Raw genomic sequence first — 19,313 nt, forward strand, 5'->3', positions numbered from 1 at the left:
GTAATATGTTGGATTCATGTTAAGACTTTTCAAATTATTTTAAAACTTTTAAAACTTAACAATATTTTGGAGGCCCTCCTGCCTTGATTCTGATGACACCCTAAGGGTCCTTGACCCCCTGTTGAAGATCTCTGGTCTATAAGATAAGGCTGGTGTTATCCTATATTGTATGGACCTTTTCACAGCAGACATTTTGACTTGTCATAGTAGGAAAAGCACAGCTGAAACTGATAACCTTAACGATGGCTCAATTCCATCAAGTGTCCCAGTGAGCTATTTCAGTGAGTCAGCATGCACAATACCAGGGCCTCTCCTAAGTGGAATGCAGCCATCAGTAATGGTTTTGAATACAACTGTGCTTTTCCTACTATGACACGTCAAAATGTGCTGTGAAAAAGGTCTAAGAATCTCATAAGATAAGTCCATCTATCGATTCTTTCAGACTTCCCTACCCTGTTTGTGTCACTCAGCCCTGAGCTAATTCGTTCCTTCTGAACATGTTAATCAATAAAAATGTCTTGCAGATATATGCTTTTATTTTTCAAAAAAGTTAAGTCATTTTCTAAAAGACATGGGTACTGCAGTTGTTAGCTCATATTACACAATCATGAGTAAATGATACATTTGTTAAGGACTGTTTTCCACTGCAGATTAATACGCATTTAGTGCTTTAATGAGTATTTCCATGTGTATGTGGGATTGAGTCAAAAATAAACTACAGTGTGTGGACATGAAATTAATTAAGACCAATCAAGTCCATTAAGGAAGGATGGGTGGGAGAATAGGTAGATGGGTTAAACAAACACAAGACTTTCATCCAGGAGACTGGTGTTCGTGTCCCATTTGAAAATAAAAGAAAATGGCGGATTATTTTAACTTTATTAAACAACGGAACTACGTCACGTCACGTGCATAATTACATCGTGTAACCACAAACTAAGAGGTGCTAATTTGTGAAAGCTGCTATGGGTCGTATTAGAGGGTAGGAGTAAACAACTTATGTGGTAATATGATTTGGAGGACTTGTATAAATTGGATAAATTCATAAAGTCAAAGTATAGACTTTTGCCAGCCTTATCCTTTAAGCAGAGAAAAAAAACAAGCTTTCTGCCAGACGCAGAAGATGCATCTGTATTCTGTTTTGCTTATTTTAGCCGCGATGGATGAGAACATCATTTTTATTTGCACAATCATATGCAATCAACTGGCAACACTTCTACACGGATGCCGAAGCAAATCAAACATAACTACACACAAACACAGGCAGCAATCAGGGACGATCCAATATCAGAAAAGCTGAAAACCCACAAAACATTTATAGTGATGAAGCAACTGCTGCAACAAACCAATCAGTTCAAAAGGCTGTACTGGAAACCACCAGACTGCAGGACACTTTTCCATCATGCTCTATTGCTCGTGTGTGCATCCCACAGGTAGCAGCTGTACAGGCTCGGCACATACTGTATGTCAGCCTATGTATATGACCACAGGGACGTACATCGGGAGTTTTTGGTAAGCTAATGGGCATTTTTTGTTGAGGGATGTATCACACTCCATATTGCCCTGAGACACTGACACTGATGTTACTGTCACACAAGCTACAGTATGTCAGTGGGAGTGGAGAAGAAAAAGAGAGGGACAGAAAGTGCTCAGCATATTCATATTACAGTTGATGTTTTTAATGAACATGAGGACAAAGTTCCAAACCTCACTATACAGTATATCATTAAGGTGCTCAAATGATCTTGATCCCGCGAGGATCAAGGATATTATTCTGTTTATCCTGCTGTAATATTATTTCCACACAAGTTACAGATTCAGTCAGATATTTTCTAAACATTTATACATGCACGCAGGCACGTATCCAGGGCAGCCCCCCCTACTGAAAACAAGTTCCCGCTGGCATGATTTCCACAGTCCAAAGACATGAGATTTACTTCAGCTCGGCACCAAGATGGACATCAAAACTTGCACATGGCTTTGAAGGTGCCCTGTGGTGTTTTTGACCGCTAGTAGCGCTATAGAGCAATGTTTTTACGAGCAGGTCCCTGTTTTTTTGTCTTAACCTTTATTTCCATATGCAATCATAAAGTGAACATGATACGTAAATCACATAACAAATATAAGCATCTTCTTTGTCTCTCGAGTGTTGATATAATTTAGAACAATCTGGGTATGGTTGCCAAAACTTCTCACATTTTCTCCAGCATAATTCTGTTGCTGTATCTCGCTAACACAACAGAAGTCTTGTTAGCTTGTGTAACCTCAAGGCATGTCTTTTCCCACATTTCATTGGCGATACAAACATTCATTTCTAATTCCCATTTCTGTTTTGTTTCCTGTTACGCTATCTTGAAGCCATCTGTATAAGTGCGGTGGGTCCCTGTTTTGTTTGTGACGTACACAAGTATGAGCACATCCTGTCATGGGTTTCAACATGGGTTCGGGGCGCCTTTAATGGGCACCCCCCCTCACTCTGACATCTCTCCAATTAGTGCACGTATAAGGTCCAGTTTGTGCATGTGTGTGTGTATTTCAAGCTTGTGTGCATTATATAATAACAGAGTGTAAAATGTAATTTCCCCTTGAAGATTAATAAAAGTATTTCTTCTTCTTCTTCTTCTTCTATTCCATGGTAGGAACGTCCTGTCTTATCTGTGACTAAATCGGTTACCAACTTCGACATAGACATAGGCTCTTATTTTTGCATTTTACTTATTAATATAGTCCTTATCGAGGCTCTTTGATAGAGTGACATCTGAGTGGATCTGTAGGACTTAATGAAACACTTCGCTGTTCACACACACAGAGATATGTGTGAAAGTAGACTGGTCACTAAGTGGCCACCATGAGGAACTTCATTATCCATTATTTCAGAGCAGTGGTAAGACAGTGCCAGTGTTGGTCACCAAATCATGGAATTTTAAAGAAAAAAATCAGTTGTAGAGCAGTTTTAGGGGCATTTTTCTACCAGTACATTACAGAGTCACATGAAGCCAAATGGACAAGGTTAATTATTAAATAGGACTTAATCAAGACAGGTGTAGTTAACAAGAGCTGGAGACTGATGCTCTTCATTAACTCCACTCAATATTTGATCTAGTACAAAATTACACTAGGTGGTTTCAACACATAGGCCTACACATGACTGTGGCATCTCAAATTAGTTATATGAAGACAGCCTACAGCATGGATTTGAGGCTTAACTGTGGCTCACATTACTGCAGAAATAGCCTCAGTTTCAGCCTCTCATGCATTATGATTATATGACCTCTTTACTCTGTTCAGTTGACCTCTTGCTGTGAGTTGTGCCCTTGTATATTAGCTCCCCATTTTCCATTGTCCATCCCACATCAGACTGCACGTGCTGACCCAACAGCACATTACAATGACGAAATTTTTTCTGGTATCTGAAGTGGTGTCACATTTTCTGGTTCTGAGAAGTTCAGGTCATGGGAAGCTCCAGGCTACGGGTGATATGTTTCGGTTATGGAAAAAAGCTATCTGTACAAAATTGGATGGCAATCCACATAGTCATGGAGACATTTAACTTAAAAACTACAAATGTCGATGCCATGGTGGCTGTATAGGTCAAATCAGGGGATCATCAACATCATCATCATCATCATCATCATCATCATCATCATCATCAAAACCATTAGGATTTATTGTCTGGGAACCATGAATGTTTGTAGAAAACTACTCGACAAATGAAAACTTTGACCACTGGTGGTGCTAGATTAAAAAGTTAGAGGATCACTAAAGTCAGACAGGTGGATCCTTTGGGCACCATGGATGCCTGTACATAATTCCATGGCAATACATACAATTAATTGGATCAAGAAGGTTAATCAATCGACAATTGACATACCTTGTCACGCCAGCATAGCTAAAGCACAGGTCATTTAACAACGCTTTACTGCTGTTTTGAAGGTTTTTCCAGACTCCTTAAAGACTGCTCTAACCATCTGGATAGAAAGACATTCTGTCTGCTGCACAAAAGGGGTAGCTGAAAATTACTCATCTCCTGGCTTAATTTCTACAAAACAAGAAAAATATAAATGTGTAATTTTGTATGAAAATATAAAATAAAGGGAAGTGATATAAATATAAACAGATAATAAAACTGATAATGAAACTGCCGTATTAGGCATTTGAAAGAACAGTAAATCTAGCTTTTTTTCTGAACAGTTACGACACTATGCTTCATATTATCTATTGAGCACTTGGTTTTGTAACTCTGTGGTTGTGTAAGTGCCATTGAGTAGAGAATGTCCATCTTTCAAAATGAGAAAGTGAACGAGAAGCTCTTCAGCTGCTTCTCTGTGGCTACAATTACCAGAGCTTCAAATGTGCTGCACACTGGGAAGATTCAAGAATCAACAGTGTTTCAAGTCATTGCATTTTTTATCTCTGCCACAAGACAGGGAAGCTTGGCTCAATCAGTCTGCTGAGTAGATCTTTTTAGTTTACAGGTAAGGTTGATTATAATTTTACTTGTTACTTGCAGTCATACGAAATAATTAAAACCAAAAGTGTCAAGGTAGGGGTAATTTGACAAGTGGATACTGGAGCTGTTAAATGATTTCAGATTCGTATTAATGAGCCTGGTTGGAGTCCAGTTTGATATATTACATGATACATTATAAAGCATACATAAAAATAACCAGATTAACAGCAGCTGCCAGTACAGTAGATATACACACACGGTACGTAACTTTCTTTTTTTGCTCCGTTTTGGTCTCCACCAACTTCTGAGAAAAAGTTAAGCTGCTAGATGTTTCATCTTTTTCAACAGCTAGTTGCTAATTGTGCCTGTCTGCTGCTTGGTTCTGGGCAGGTAGTTTACAGTGGGTTCGATGTTTAATGAGAGAGCAATGAGACTCAACCACACCGTTAATGTGCCAGAAAATGAGCTAAAAGAGGCTAAAAAACATGGCAGAGCTGCAGAGTTAGGGAATAATTCTCTCTCTATTCATCACTGCGAGTCACCGCTTTCACATTACATGTAATAAATTGATTCATTGATTAGTGGAGCTTTAAAAATGCTCTCCTACAGCAAAAGTGCATTACAATGGTATTACATACAAGAGAACTATTTTATTTATAGTTAGACTTATTAAGTCCAACATTTACTGACCAAAACAACAATCAAAGTAGTGCAGAGAAACAGGTTAATTAGACTCTAAAGGTCAAAAGGCAGAGAAACATACTCCCTTAAACAGAAATCTTTTACAAAACCTCTGGAGACAAAATTCTATTTGATGTAATACACCAAATTTAATGATAAATGATAATAAATGAATGATTTCATCATTAATTTGCCTCTTATTCACACAATCATCTTTCACTAAGGTAAAGGAGGGCAGTGAGCTGTCCGACATAAAGCCAAATTGTTGAATTGTGTGAAAATGTGGAGTCACACTTCTTGGAAAGGTCAGCTTTTTGGTGTAAAATCAAGTGTCAGGAGCAATGTGCTTCCCTTGTTGAATATAAGCATGCGGCTCTGTCTCTAGTCTACCTGATCTGAACAGTTAATCCCTGAGAAGAACAACATATTTTGCGACATCAGAGCGCAACCCGACAACAGGTCTACCTGAGCAGTCAGTTAAATAAAACAACACTGGATCAGGCATTGGATGAATCTGTGTGACTCACTTAGAGCATTTGTGCCCAACAATTGCTGAGGCGGCTGCTCAGATTTGTTGAACATCAGTCTGCAGTGTGGCAAGCTAAGAACCTGATGGTGGACATTACAGCTGAATAAAGATGCCTTTTAGACTTGGTTCTCAGGAAACCCCTGAAGCAGATAATTATTAGCAGGTTTTTCAACTTCAATGGTCACAGAAGCAGGAGCATGAGGCGTTCAGAGAGGCCATGCAGAGGGACTTAGTAGTTTGCCTCAAAGAGGTTCTGGTAAACCAGATGACTCATAAAGTGGAAACAGGGTCTTGCCCAAGTTGTTTGAAGGAGCATTTGAAGACTCTGGGGAAGCCTTACCAATCTTTCTGCCCGAAATAACTGAGGGAGTTAAAGTTCCACTGTGGCATGGCATCAGGGAAAGATGAGATTCACACAAACATGGAAAAAAAGGGGTGGCAGTAGTTCAGTCCTAGGGACTTGGCTTGGGAACCAGAGGGTCACCAGTTCAAATCCCGGTACAGACCCAGTAAGGAGTGTTGACTGGAATCTGGAGAGGTGCCAGTTCACCTCCTGGGCACTGAACAAGGCACCAAATCTATATATAAAATAATATATTTTATTCTTCTTCTAAAAGCAATCGGCATTGTTGGACTGCCTTGGATATTTACTGTCATCACAATATAATGTAGCCTATAGGTGTGTGTGTGTGTGTGTGTGTGTGTGTGAGAGAGAGAGAGAGAGAGAGAGAGAGAGAGAGAGGGGGGTTGTAGGGGCGTTGGATTTGCGTGTGCTGATGACCGGGGGTCGGTGTGTTTGGTCACCTCTGCCTATAAGAGGATGCCTGTCAGCCCGCAAGGCAGAGGGCACGGTGTTCAGACCAAACAGCTGCTGGGGACCGACATTAACGAGGGGAGCCAAACCGAACCTAACCGAGCAGATCGGTGCGCACCAGAAGTCACTGCACAACCTCTCCGAAAACGCGCGCAAATTAAGAGAGGAAGAGGAGCGAGCAAACACAGTCATGAGTCTGCCAACTATGCGACAACTTTTTCTTTTATTTTTATTCTGGTTTCCTGGATCTTGGAGCACAACAGGTGGGTGATCATATTTCAATTGATTGACAGGTCTTTTAAAACAAGGACTAACTTCATCTTCATCAAACGTTTGTTTATGTCAGCAATGATTATGATTGCAAATAACCAATGAATTATATGGTAACAAATTACTGATTGGATTTTAATGTGGATTATTTCTCCTTGTTTTTGGCTTGGGTTCACTCTTAAAACACATCTAACCTAATCCTGGGATAAACAAAAAGTGCAAAATGACAGCTCATAATAGAAAGATGCTGTGATCTAACACTTGAATGTAAACTAATTTATATTTCAATTGGATCTTTTTATTATTATTTATTTTTTAAAGAGTAGGCCTACCTGTCTAAGACACACTTTACTTTTATAAATGGTTTATAATTTGTAACTTGATCTTTATCAATTGTTATTAAAACATGTATTAATACTTTATAGATCTTTAATAAGCCACTAATAAGGATAACGTTTGGGTTGCCATGCTGTGGAAAAATGTCTTTGGTGTATGTGGTCTTCAGCTGGGATACAGTAACTTTCTTTGTCATTTTAGCTATCTTTTTAATTCATAGAGAGAGATGCTTTGGACATGCTTTGGACATTCATCAACAGCTTTTTAACATTACCAACTGCAGACTTGATGGATCATTGTAAAGTAATACACTTTATGTGAATGCATTATAATGCATTTACATAAAGTGTATAATTTGCTTTACAGAATACTGTATATTCTGTAAAGCAAATTAAGTTGCCTCTGCTCTGTGGTTAAAATGTGCTATTCAAATGAACCAGTACTATAATTTCAGGTATCATTACAAATTATAACCTCATTCATTTTTCTTCATTACAGTAATGACTCTTTTTTTTTACAGTAATATGCCACCAGGTCAGCTGTTACATGTCATTCCCAAAATGTCACAGGTTTTCCATTTACAGTAACCCATCAAGTGTGTAGATAGATTTTTTTACAAGTTATTTAAAAAAAGAAAGATGTTTGGTCTGGAAGCTCTGCAGTTTAATGTCAGAGGGTCCAAGTGCCTATTAGAAGAATTGTCTTGTTGAATTTAAGAGCTATACAAGTTAGTCTGGAAGAGGATATAAAATACAATAGGCACTATACTAGAGAAATGCAGTGGCTGAAGAAGTATTTATACCTTTGTAACCCTTTACAAATCATTTAAATGTAGAAATACCTGTACATGTAAAATATACTAAGTTACAAGTTAAAGTACAGTTAAAGTAGCAGCAGCAAAATGTGCTTAAAGATTTAAAAGTAAAAGTACTCATTATGTAAAATGACCCCTTCCAGATCGTCAATATAGTTGATCTATGAAGATCATTGTAACTTTTAAAGGTGATCATTTGATTTATAGTGCATTTTAGAGCCCGACCGATAAAGGATTTTTAAGGCCGATATCGATACAAATATTTGGTGATTTAAAAATCCGATATTCCGATATATCGGCCGATATATATATTTTTTAAAAATCCAGAAATGCGTAACAAAACATAAACAGATTTCCATAACATTAGTTATTTGTAGTTATTTATGAGTCCTCACTAAAATAATATGATAATGCAGTTTAAAAATAAACTTGTTTGTTTATTGTCACAACAGAACAGCGGAACATCAAAATATATTAAAGTTCTGATAAATAAAATGCATAAAAATATAAAAAAAAAAGATATGAAACTTGAACAAAAACACAATAACAAAAAAAAAATCAAAGAGTGTTGCCAACAGGGACGTTGTAGAGCACCCTCTGGTGGACAAACTATGCAACGCCAACACTGATAACATGGTTGAAGGGTGTTTCGTCCGTTTTTATTAGATTTTTTAAATATTCATTTATCAGCCATTATAAATGCCAATACCGATAGTTTGGAAAATGCCTAATATCGGCCGATATATCGTTCTGGCTCTAGTGCATTTATATCTGAATGTACAGAATTAGCTTAGAATAGTAAGTACTATAGCTATCAAATAGTGTAAAAAGTACAATATTTCCAATTAAAATGGAGTGGAATTAAAATATAAATACTCACATAAAATATCTCAAAAATACACATCTTGAGTATATTAATTTAGGAAAGTATAGCAGTAATATGTAACCTTAAACCTGAAAAGCATCATTTTACTGACCTATTGTTGCTAAATGCTTGTGCTCTGTTAAACCAACCACACCCACAGCAACAGTGATGTCAGGATGTACTAAACACATCCTGGTACGAGTCAGCATTACTGCGTCAACTTCAGCCACTGACCAGGTGTTAAGTTACTCTTTAAGGTTTTATGATTAAGTTTGCATTTAAGACTATAATTTATGTGTATAGAGTTACTGACACATTCTACAGAAAGCCATATGAAAATACATTAAAATTACAGCACATAAAAATACAACAAAGTACAATAATATAATTTTAAGTAACTGTTGTGGACTACAAACACACAAAGATGTATAGAATTGTTATTTTATTAGAATGGTGATTTCTCCTCCTGATTTTCTTTGCTGCCCGAGTATAAACAATGTTTCCAGTATGACGAAAATATTCACAAGTCCTCACATATGCTCTTCATTAGATGCCAGTCCTTTCGATCAGTGGGAAGATGGGATAGAGTTAAGAAAGGTAGGAAATTATCTTTTCATTTTACATTCATCCACACTCAAATCATCCCTATTGACAACATTAACACACCCTTCTTTGCTCCCACTTCCATGTGTGATGTTTGAGCCTCTTAATAATAAATGATGTTCAGGTTGTGAGTAAAGAAAGGACTGTTAATATAAGGTTGTAAAGAAAATAGGCAGGGCCGTCAAAATAGGTTGTAGAGTCTACAGCTGTACCACGGCATTTGTTTGTCTCTCCGATAGATATTAATAGAAATATTTCTTCCCTATGTCATTTCTCCCTAAGTCGGGATAACCAACACCTTCTGGTCACGCATTCTTATGTGATCATCACCACCTATGGTCTGGTTGAAGAACAACATGCAAGAGAAAATATTGTCGAAACCAATGTCCACAGATCACACTGATCTGTATATTAATTCAGTCCAAATTAATTGAATGAATTCCACCCCCCCATTGTCCATTGTCCGTTAATTCAAAATGAAGTGTGTCGTTTGTCTGCAGGTGCGGGGCATCCAGAGTGATGAATTGAGTGACGTTTTATGGGGAGACCAGAATGAGGTATAATATAGAGTATTTTAATTTTAATTTATTTCTCAGATATACTACATCCCTGTCTAAATTGACTGGGACATATTGATATGATTACTGTAAACACAAGACCATAGTGCATGGACATGATTGTTCACCTCTGTCTCTCAGCAGTGGAACTTTTTACATTTTTAAGTTTCAAAAAATGGAGTACCACATTTTTCCCATCAGCCCCGTTGCTAACTGTTTGCTCAGTGATGCACGAAGAAACACAAAAAACACATTTTGTTTTAGATTCTGCTAGTCAAAACCTGAGAGCAGAGCAGGTGGCACTATTAGCCCCGAGGCTACAGGCCCTTAATTTTTCCCTAAATGATCATGAAAACATTACGCTGCAGCTTTTTGTAAATTAGATGGTTTTCTACTTAATAGCTAGGTTGTTTTTTAGGGAGGTAGCAAGCAAGTGAGAAAAACAGCTGAGAGACTGAGCGGGAGAGATGGAGCACTGAGGCCTCTAGTTTCACAGCAGTGTTGTGCAGTGACATGCTGGGCTACCTAAAATTAATGAAATAATCAGCTACTGATATCATGAACATCATTACAGTTTAACAGAGCTTTATCTGTAAAACATTAGCTCACCACTGAGAACCATCAACACAAATACTCCGCTACAACTTCCAACAGAGGCCTCGGTCGATCATCTTCAAACAAATATCTGAGATATCTAAAAAATGAAATACGTTTTTAACTGTTTTCAGCGTCAGTGTTTCATATGCAATGGCAATACGGAGAAAGTTGTTTCTAAAAACACACAAAATGAGAAAAACAAAACAAAAATGAACAAGGTCACAATAGCCAAATAAAATATGTTTGGGTATTTCGGGCAGTTTTAAATCTCTTTGAGACTTTGGACAGAAGTTAGTGTGCAGGTGGTTGACCAAACAACAGGAACACAATGTAGCGCAACACCACTATAAACTATGGCCTCAGAAAGTGACAAGTGTCATCAGTAATTTTATTCTTATGTGCTTCTTGTAGAAAAGGCATTTTGTTTTTTACAGGAGTTACTGTTGTTGTGTCCCTCAACTGTACTTTATGCAACAAGAACTAATGTTAAAAATAACAGTCAAGCAGTAAAAGTGTGTAAGTGAACAATGCTGTAATGCAACCATCAGGAATGTCCAAACTATAAAAAACAAACTGTTACTTCCGTTATTAATCCGAGATTGTTTCTCCACAGGAGCAAGTCCAGAATGTTTTCAAAAGAGTAAGTTTTCGACCTCACTTCTGCATACTTTTTTTATGTCTGGTATTTATCCCAGCAGCAGGTCATTGACCTAAATTTCTTCTTTTCTCAGTTCCTGTTTCATTACTCTAAAGCACGCAACTCTGTCGGAGCTGTACAGCACAAGGTGAGCAGGGGAGCAGACAAACCACTGGCGGTGTTGTTGTTTTTTTAATCATTATGTCTTAAATGACTTTTTCAAGAGTTATTGCTTTAATTTATTTGTCACTGGCTTCTGCAGCACGTTTTGTCATTTTAAATGGCAACAGAGGTGAAAAGAGAACATGAAACATCTGCTGGAAGCCTAAAGGCTGATTTACAGAAGGGATTTTTTTAAATGCTGGAGTAAACAATGAAGACCTCGGTGCACTGAAGAGAAAATTAAAAAACAAACCTAAGGGGCCATCCACACGGAAACGCTTTTTGGTGTCAATGCACGTTTTGCATCATTTTGGCCGATCGTACAAACGAATCCTGTAAACGCACTGCCTGAAGACGCACTTTTTTGAAACCTGGTCCCAGGGTGAACAAATTCGAAAACGCCGCGTCTTCGTTTGGACGGCGAAGCCACATACTTGCGTATCAATGATGTCATCGCCACACCCCTCGACCTCTTATCCTGCGACGACATCTCATAAAAACAACAATGGCTACATGCCTGATACCATCTCAATATCAAACTGGGTCACCAATTATTTTATTTCTGGTTTTATTCCTTTCTAAATTAACTCTCTTCTTTGCTCCTACAGTCTCACTCAGTTCATCCGTTGATGCGACTTCCCCCCAAGCTTTCCCAGATGAGAAAGAAGGTGTTACTTTTGGTAAGAAAACACAAGATACAGGTTTTGCCTCTCAAGCTACATACGGTTTGCCCCTACCTGGTTGAAAGTTGTAAGAGATTGTTGGGGCAGTATACAACCTGAAACAAAGCTCTGCAGAGACTACTGAGGGCTGAAAAAAGTACAGTCAATTTCTCATCATGTTTTTCGGTTTCAAAAAAAGTGAATCAGTTAAGATTCCCCTTTTCATTGGATCAATTAAGACTGTCAAGCTGACACTTAACATGATTTAATTACCATCATAATGGATGTACTAAAATTACATGTGCTTTTTAAATACATTTTGTGTGTCCCCCGCACTTCTGAAAATTCTTATGCCCTTGCATCATTGCATTGGAATACCTGTTAGAGGCTTGAAGAACAATTATTCAGTTTTTAATAACAACAAAGCAAAGATTAGAAAAAAGTCTGAAAAACAAATCTAAATTTAAGTCATCTTGCAACCTAAAACTGTTTCAAAGAATGTTCCTTAGACCAACACCAGTCAACATTAGTGAGGAAAAACTTGACAACAAAAACTCAAAGAACAAGGAACGTTTACTATTTCTCTTCTTTCTACAAAAAGCCAACCTTTCCCGGAAGCATAGAAGTAGTGAACCAGCGTAAATCACGTTAAATTACATTACTGTTTAGGTTCGATTTACTGACACTGACTTTCTTTCCCCTTTCCTTCCTAATGAAACAGAAGATTCGAAGTCTGCCGGAGGGGATGTTGTAGAAGAAAAATCTACAAAAAAAGAGGGAAATTTAGGCCAACAGAAGAAGAGAAGCAGGCAGCCTCTTAACATCACACCCTAATGGTGGCTTGACTGGTGGAGCACACACAGCATCTCTGACAGAAACCTGACTTTTTGTTAACAGAAAAATTATTGTACAGATGGAAAAAATTGAACTGCACTACCATGGCTGCCATGTGACTTCCCGCTTCCAAATGTCAATCGGTGTGAATCAATGTGAACTGCCACCAAGCACGAATTTGGCATCTTGCACTGTTACACAAGACATCCATGTCACAAAATACAAACAGAACACTCAAAATAATCTCTTAAAGAAGTCCTTTAGTGACACAGATTCCCCCCAAAAATGAGAATTTAAGAAGAAATGGCACTGATCATTGTGGCAAAGAGGTGGACTCACATTTAATTCAACACATTGAAATGTACATGAACATTTTGTGACAATTATAATGAAACGTAATAAAAAAAGTTACAATTCGTCTTTGATGCTTATGTAAAGATTCAGGTGATGTAGTCTGATGTTTATTCAAACTACAAAAGAGTGATTGTTGTGCCGTTTTCCCTACGGAGATGTACAGGACGCTGGGTGCTTCAAGCAAAAAGCTCATAGGTCCAGCCAAGTGTCCTGTCCAAGTGCCGCTGAGCAGGATTGAGCTCTGCATAAGGGCCACCCACACTGTCTGGTTTGGAGTGACAGGCGTTTCTTTCTAATAGTCCTCGTCCTCAGAGTCACTGTCCTTTCCTGTAGGAAGCGAACATCTGATCGATGACATTAGCTTGTCTTCGATTTGCTTTTTGGGGTTTTCCTCCAGGTCTGTCTTCACCGCCCCGGACTCTGATAACCTCCACTCCAGCTCTGGTGAACAGCACAAATAAACGCTTGATTCATAAAACACGATGACATGTACAGGGTGTGACTGTTTGTCCAAATTGTTTGAGTAAAACTGCCAACAATTAAAAGATTAAAATGTGACTAAACTAATGCATTTTCTGAAAGAGTAAGATTTGCGATCAAATGCCAAAAATAACACTGCAACAGCTTTTTTTATATATATATATTTTTTATATATACACACATATATATTTTAAATTGACTATTATAACAATATAATAAATATGTCAATCTGCTGAGAGAGAAAAAAATCTAAGAAACAGTAAATGTCCATTTACAAATACTCACACTAGGATTCAACAATTCTACAAAATGTTATGTTTATACTGACATCACTTTACATACTCTGATGGTCCTAAAGATTTAAGTCCTGCCGCTTTTTTGAAAGCAAGTCGCCTCCTACCTTCAACTTTGAGGTTCATGCCGCCAAAGACCAGTGGCCCAATGAACTGGGCCTTCATCTCTCCCTCGAAATAGACGAAGATGGTGGGCAGGTTGCGGTCCGGGTAGTTAGGGATGCAGGTGGTGGAGATGGACTTGAGGAACTTGGTCTGAGGGAACTTCCTGGCCAACATACTCAGGTGTTGGTTGATAAGGGTACACAGAGGGATGCTGGGAAAGGAGATGAGAGGAGAGAAAACATCATGTTAGTGCTGCACTAGTCTATATCGACGAGGTTTTATTTTCGAGATTGCTCCGGTGCCACCGGAAATTCCACGAGGATGAGCGTCATTTTGCCCGGATGACCGTCACCTTCCGCTTTCTTTGTGTTGGCATTTTAAACTCTGGTGGATTTATGGTTGACTATGGTTAACTGCAGGGTAAATTCAGACAGCTAGCTAGATTATCTGTCCAATCTGAGTTTTCTCTTGCACGACTAAAACTACCTTTGAACGTACACATGTTTCACCAAAACAAGTTCCTTCCCGGAGGCACCGTTGCTCCGTCAGGCGCTTAGCGCCACCCAAGACGATTGTGATTGGTTTAAATAAATGCCAATAAACCAGAGCACATTTTTCTTCCATCCCAGAATGCTGTGTGGACTAGCCAGACCCTCCACCGCAGCGCTGTGGAGGAAGGTCTGTCAATGTGAGACTAGTGATGCACTAGGGGCAGAGCCAAAGTTGGTCATAATGGGAAGATTGATGAGAACAAATGACCATTTCCATCATCAATCTCTCTCTCTCTCTCATGAAGGAAAACAGATGCTACTTAAGTTTTAAAGTTGATTTGTTTGACTTTTTGCCCTGCTAACATTTCAACAGCTGCTAACATTTCAAACCCCAAATGGTGATTACAAAGAAGAAAAAAGAAAAAAGAAAAAGAAGTCCAGATATTAACTTAATAGCTGTGTCGGCCTGTGGCTTTGACATTTGAATAACTCAACTCATAATATTTCCTGTCCTTCAGGACACAAGACGTTTTTTTCCACATATTTGTTCAAGTACTCGATTTTGTTGGATGACCTACCCCTGTTTGTAAAGGTGCAGCACCACCCAGATGCCTTCTCCGGCCTTGTTGACCTCCTTGATGTAGTCCTGCCCGGAAATTTCCACCACCTCCCCGAACACGTTCTTCAACTGAGTCGCCTTCCACTCCGCAAGACGCTGCTGTCTGCAAGGAGACACATCTCATATCAGTGTGCAGTCAGAGTGAATAGGTTTCAGTCACCAACCAAATGCTGCAATTGTTGTTATTATTTTGTGGTACTATTGGTATTAAGCCATCCTGTAAAAGGTAGTTTTCCAGTGGCTTTGTATGTGTACTAACCACTGGCGGCTCTGCACACAGAGTAACATTATACCACACATGATTGGGGGTTGTAGTCTGCACACAAGACCCCTACATGCATAATCTCCACTCACTTGTACATTTCAATGGCAGCCTCATCGTCTTCACTAAACTCATCTTCATTCTCCTGCAGTTCTTCCAGCGTCATGTCCTCATACGTTTTAACTGTTCAGAGAAACAACAACAGTCAGAGCAGCTGAGAACATGTTGTGCAAATAATCTAACCCTCAGTGATCAGCTGAATGGGGTCAAAATAGACTACACTGAACTCTTTTAAAAAAAAAAAAACAACAACAACTTTTATTATACATGATTTTTATTTGCACATCTTCAAATAACAACAAAACAGGGGTGGGGTAAATTGATTTGCGTGACAATTTAAAAACATGTTTTTAGAAGTGGAAACTCCCAAAATGAAGCCACAAAGAATAACTGACACATATCCCAAACTGTCTCTCTTACCAACAGACTGCTGTTGGAGAGCCAGCTCTTCCTCTTCATCTTCTTTTGGTACTTCTTTGGGAGGAAGAATGCCTTTCCTCCTCAGGATATCATTCCACTCTGTGTCTTCGTTTGGGTCCTAGGGGGAAAACAAGTATTGTTACTCTGGGTTTCTTTTAACTAGTTTATTTTTTTTTGGGGGGTGTATGCAGAAGAGTGAAACAGCAATTTCAAAACTAAAATGTGCTAGTTTTTGAACAACGATACCATATTACCATGTTCACAGTTTTCATCAATCTTTGGGAAAACAAGTTCCCTCCATAAGTTTACCAACTCTAAAACATATTTTGCTTTAATAAACTTGGAATGAGCCGTAGTCTAAGACGTCAACATGTCTTTCTCTGTCTCTAATAGTAAAGCTGATATTTAAACAGTTGATACGCCCAGCTACACAGCTAAGCTAGGTTTCAAAGTTCTGCTCTGAAATTATCTCCACACTCAACACCAACATCAACCGGTGTTGAATCGCCTCATTCACCAAAGTTAAACCACAGCGTTTAAACGTCTTACAACGTTATACCAACCTGCATTTTAAAAGATAGAAGCTTCCTCTGAAATCACACTACTGCTCTCCTCCCAGACACGGAAACAGAAGGACCGCTGACGGACCGAATCCGGCAGAAAACAAAAAGCCAAGACTGACTCAGATAAGCACACAATGCGTCCAGGGTGAACATAAAATCACTTTCACTACATATTTCGTAAATAAAACACAGAATGTATGTTTTTTCTTTTTTTATACGGTGCTACAGCTCGGTAGTTTATCTTTAAAAATACAAGGAACAGATGTGTTACGAATAGGACAATAATAAAAGTGACACCAACTTCCTTTTGAGGCTCACTGTGACCATATAAGGAGTGGGAGCGCAGCATTCCATTTGTGGCTGTCGAGAGCGAAACCAAACAGGTGCTGTTGCTCACACACACACACACACACACACACACACACACACACACACACACACACACACACACACACACACACACACACACACACACACACACACACACACACACACACACACAGTCAATCATTTGTAAGGCATCCACTTTAAAAAAAAAAATGGTTGAGTCTCAATAACAGGTGGAAAACGAAAAAGCACATCAAAATAAGAATAAAAAATATCCATGAAGAAAAACACATTGAAAATAATTATTGGAAATAAACATTGTGCGCTGAAAAGTACATGATCAAATCTAAATATATCTCCTTTTCAGAGTTTGGCTGCAAATACTGAAGTTTCTGTAACTGGGAAATGCTATTACTAAATGCTGACTTGTATAAACTCAACACACAATCATAATTTCCTAATGAGATCATTGTTTTGTATTCTGTGTCTATCAATACTCTGCAAAATAACAGCCATAAATCTATTAGTAAAAAGTGCAATATTTACTCCTCACATAATGCAAATGCTTAAGTAAAATAATAAAATTGCAGTGCAATACTATATGTTACTATAACCATAAATTAACAACTTAGCAACAACTCATGTAAAGGAAACACACAATTTAAAAAACTGAAGTGGATGGTTTTACTGTAATTAAAGATTTTGAGGCTAAGCTAAACGTATTGTTTAAGTGTAGCTAACTTCATGTGAAATTGCTGGCACCTCATGTTGAGATAATTTTAGATCCTACCAGTTGTACTTGTTTAACTTCCTCTTTTCCTTCTTCCTCTTCTTATATTACACAGGACTGAGTATTACAGTAAATTAATATTTGGTGATAGTTGCTGACACTATCAAGTATGGATTACCAAAATGAGCAAAACTGGGGTACCAGCAGGACCAGTATCAATACATATCAATCTGTGTTGGTAGTTTAATTATTGGCAGATTTGTCAGGGAATGTACACCACTAAAGTTCACCATCAGCTAAAACAGGCTGTGGATTATGATGCCCCCCTGTCTTGTTGAGGGGCCCTGTGTTTTAGGAGATTTATCATTTTAGTACAATGAGTACACATGGTTCATATTTCCTAAATAAAGTGTGTTTAATTAACAAAGTAAGTGACACACAGCAAACATTGGGTGCTGGGGCCAGTATTTCAGCAGGAGTACTGGTTAGTTCCATGGCCATGAAGCTGCAGTGTAGTTTGGTGTGTACTTAATGGAGACTTGGAGAGGTATACAGAATTCAAAGGAAGTGGGCAATGTGTATGTGATAAAGGATCCATTTTAATTTGTGTAAGAATTGCTCTTTTATTACAGCACACACAGGGGTGTGGTCTTGACCAACTGCCACTTTGGTTGTTTTCAAGATGTCTCTCTCTCATGGGTGGGCCAAATTCTCTGGGCGGGCAAAGCAGAGAAAGGGGAGGTAACCTTGCTCCTTATGACCTCATAAGGAGAAGATTCCAGATCGGCCCATCAGAGCTTTCATTTTTCTCAAAGGCAGAGCTGGATACCCAGGGCTCGGTTTACACCTATCGCCATTTCTAACCACTGGGGGACCATAGGCAGGCTGGGGGAACTCATATTAATGTTAAAAGAAAACTCATAAAGTGAAATTTCCATGACGTGGGACCTTTAATGCTAACTATTGACAATCAGCCATGCAATGTTTCCTTTCTTTGCTGTATTCTTTAGGTTAGGTTTCCCTCTTGGGTCCTCTGGTTTTAATAGGTCTAATCTAATGCTTTTCTGCACTGGTTAGTATATAAACCACTCTGGATATTACTGAAGGTCTTAAAAGTAAAATGTAAGTAGGCTAATTAAAATGTAAGTAATAATTATATGTTTTTTTAATTTGTCATTCAGTTTTCAGGAGCAGTGGGATGATAGGATATAAAGAGCCTCCAGGCATTGTCTTTTTCATAATGATGAATAAACTAAATTCATACAATGAGCCTTTGTGGGATAATTAATGTACTGAGCACCTGAACACCGTGTCAGCTAAACACCCAGTCACGGGAGGGCCAGTGGCTCTCTGCCGGAACTGGCGGAAGGGAAAGTTGGTCAAATGCGGAAGAGAAATAAAATAAAACGAAGAGCGCCCACTCCGTCCATGTTTTATTTTTCATGGTAATCTCTGTGTTTTAATTTTGCATGTGAAAAGGTTTTCCTCTGTCCTTGTAGGTCTTTTGCAATCAGAGTAGCATATTTCATGTTTTGATTCACAGTTATTTACAAAACAAAATGACTGACCAATTTCTGCATGAACTGCTGCTGTATTTAATTTTACAGCTAGTTTTTTCAACTTTACTTTTTGGATTATTAATTAGCCTATTTTGGGCTAAACATGTTTTAGAGTGACTCTATGTTTTAGCTAAATGTATTATTATTATTATTATTATTATTATTATTATTATTGTTATTATTATTTTTGTTTTTAGCAAATATTTTTTTATTCTGGCTATGCATATAGCCTAGCCTAT

At 38.3% G+C, this 19,313-nt stretch overlaps 2 protein-coding genes across 2 annotated transcripts; one reads left to right on the plus strand and one right to left on the minus strand.

Moving 5' to 3' along the window:
* The first annotated feature begins 6,478 nt into the window (after positions 1-6,478).
* Positions 6,479-13,227, plus strand: nms (neuromedin S). Its single transcript, XM_028591094.1, has 7 exons — positions 6,479-6,737; positions 9,310-9,356; positions 9,863-9,919; positions 11,130-11,156; positions 11,248-11,301; positions 11,924-11,995; positions 12,699-13,227. The coding sequence occupies exons 1-7, from the start codon at positions 6,665-6,667 to the stop codon at positions 12,729-12,731; spliced, it is 363 nt and encodes a 120-aa protein (XP_028446895.1). The 5' UTR covers positions 6,479-6,664; the 3' UTR covers positions 12,732-13,227.
* On the minus strand, positions 13,125-16,564 carry pdcl3 (phosducin-like 3). Its single transcript, XM_028591093.1, has 6 exons — positions 16,459-16,564; positions 15,896-16,013; positions 15,508-15,598; positions 15,113-15,256; positions 14,046-14,254; positions 13,125-13,606 (listed from the first exon to the last, which is right to left on the minus strand). Exons 1-6 carry the CDS (start codon positions 16,462-16,464, stop codon positions 13,458-13,460), a joined length of 717 nt encoding a protein of 238 aa, XP_028446894.1. The 5' UTR covers positions 16,465-16,564; the 3' UTR covers positions 13,125-13,457.
* Between the last annotated feature and the right edge of the window lie 2,749 nt (positions 16,565-19,313).

Source organism: Perca flavescens, chromosome 11, assembly GCF_004354835.1.
Source record: "Perca flavescens isolate YP-PL-M2 chromosome 11, PFLA_1.0, whole genome shotgun sequence".
NCBI classification, from domain to species: Eukaryota; Metazoa; Chordata; class Actinopteri; order Perciformes; family Percidae; genus Perca; species Perca flavescens.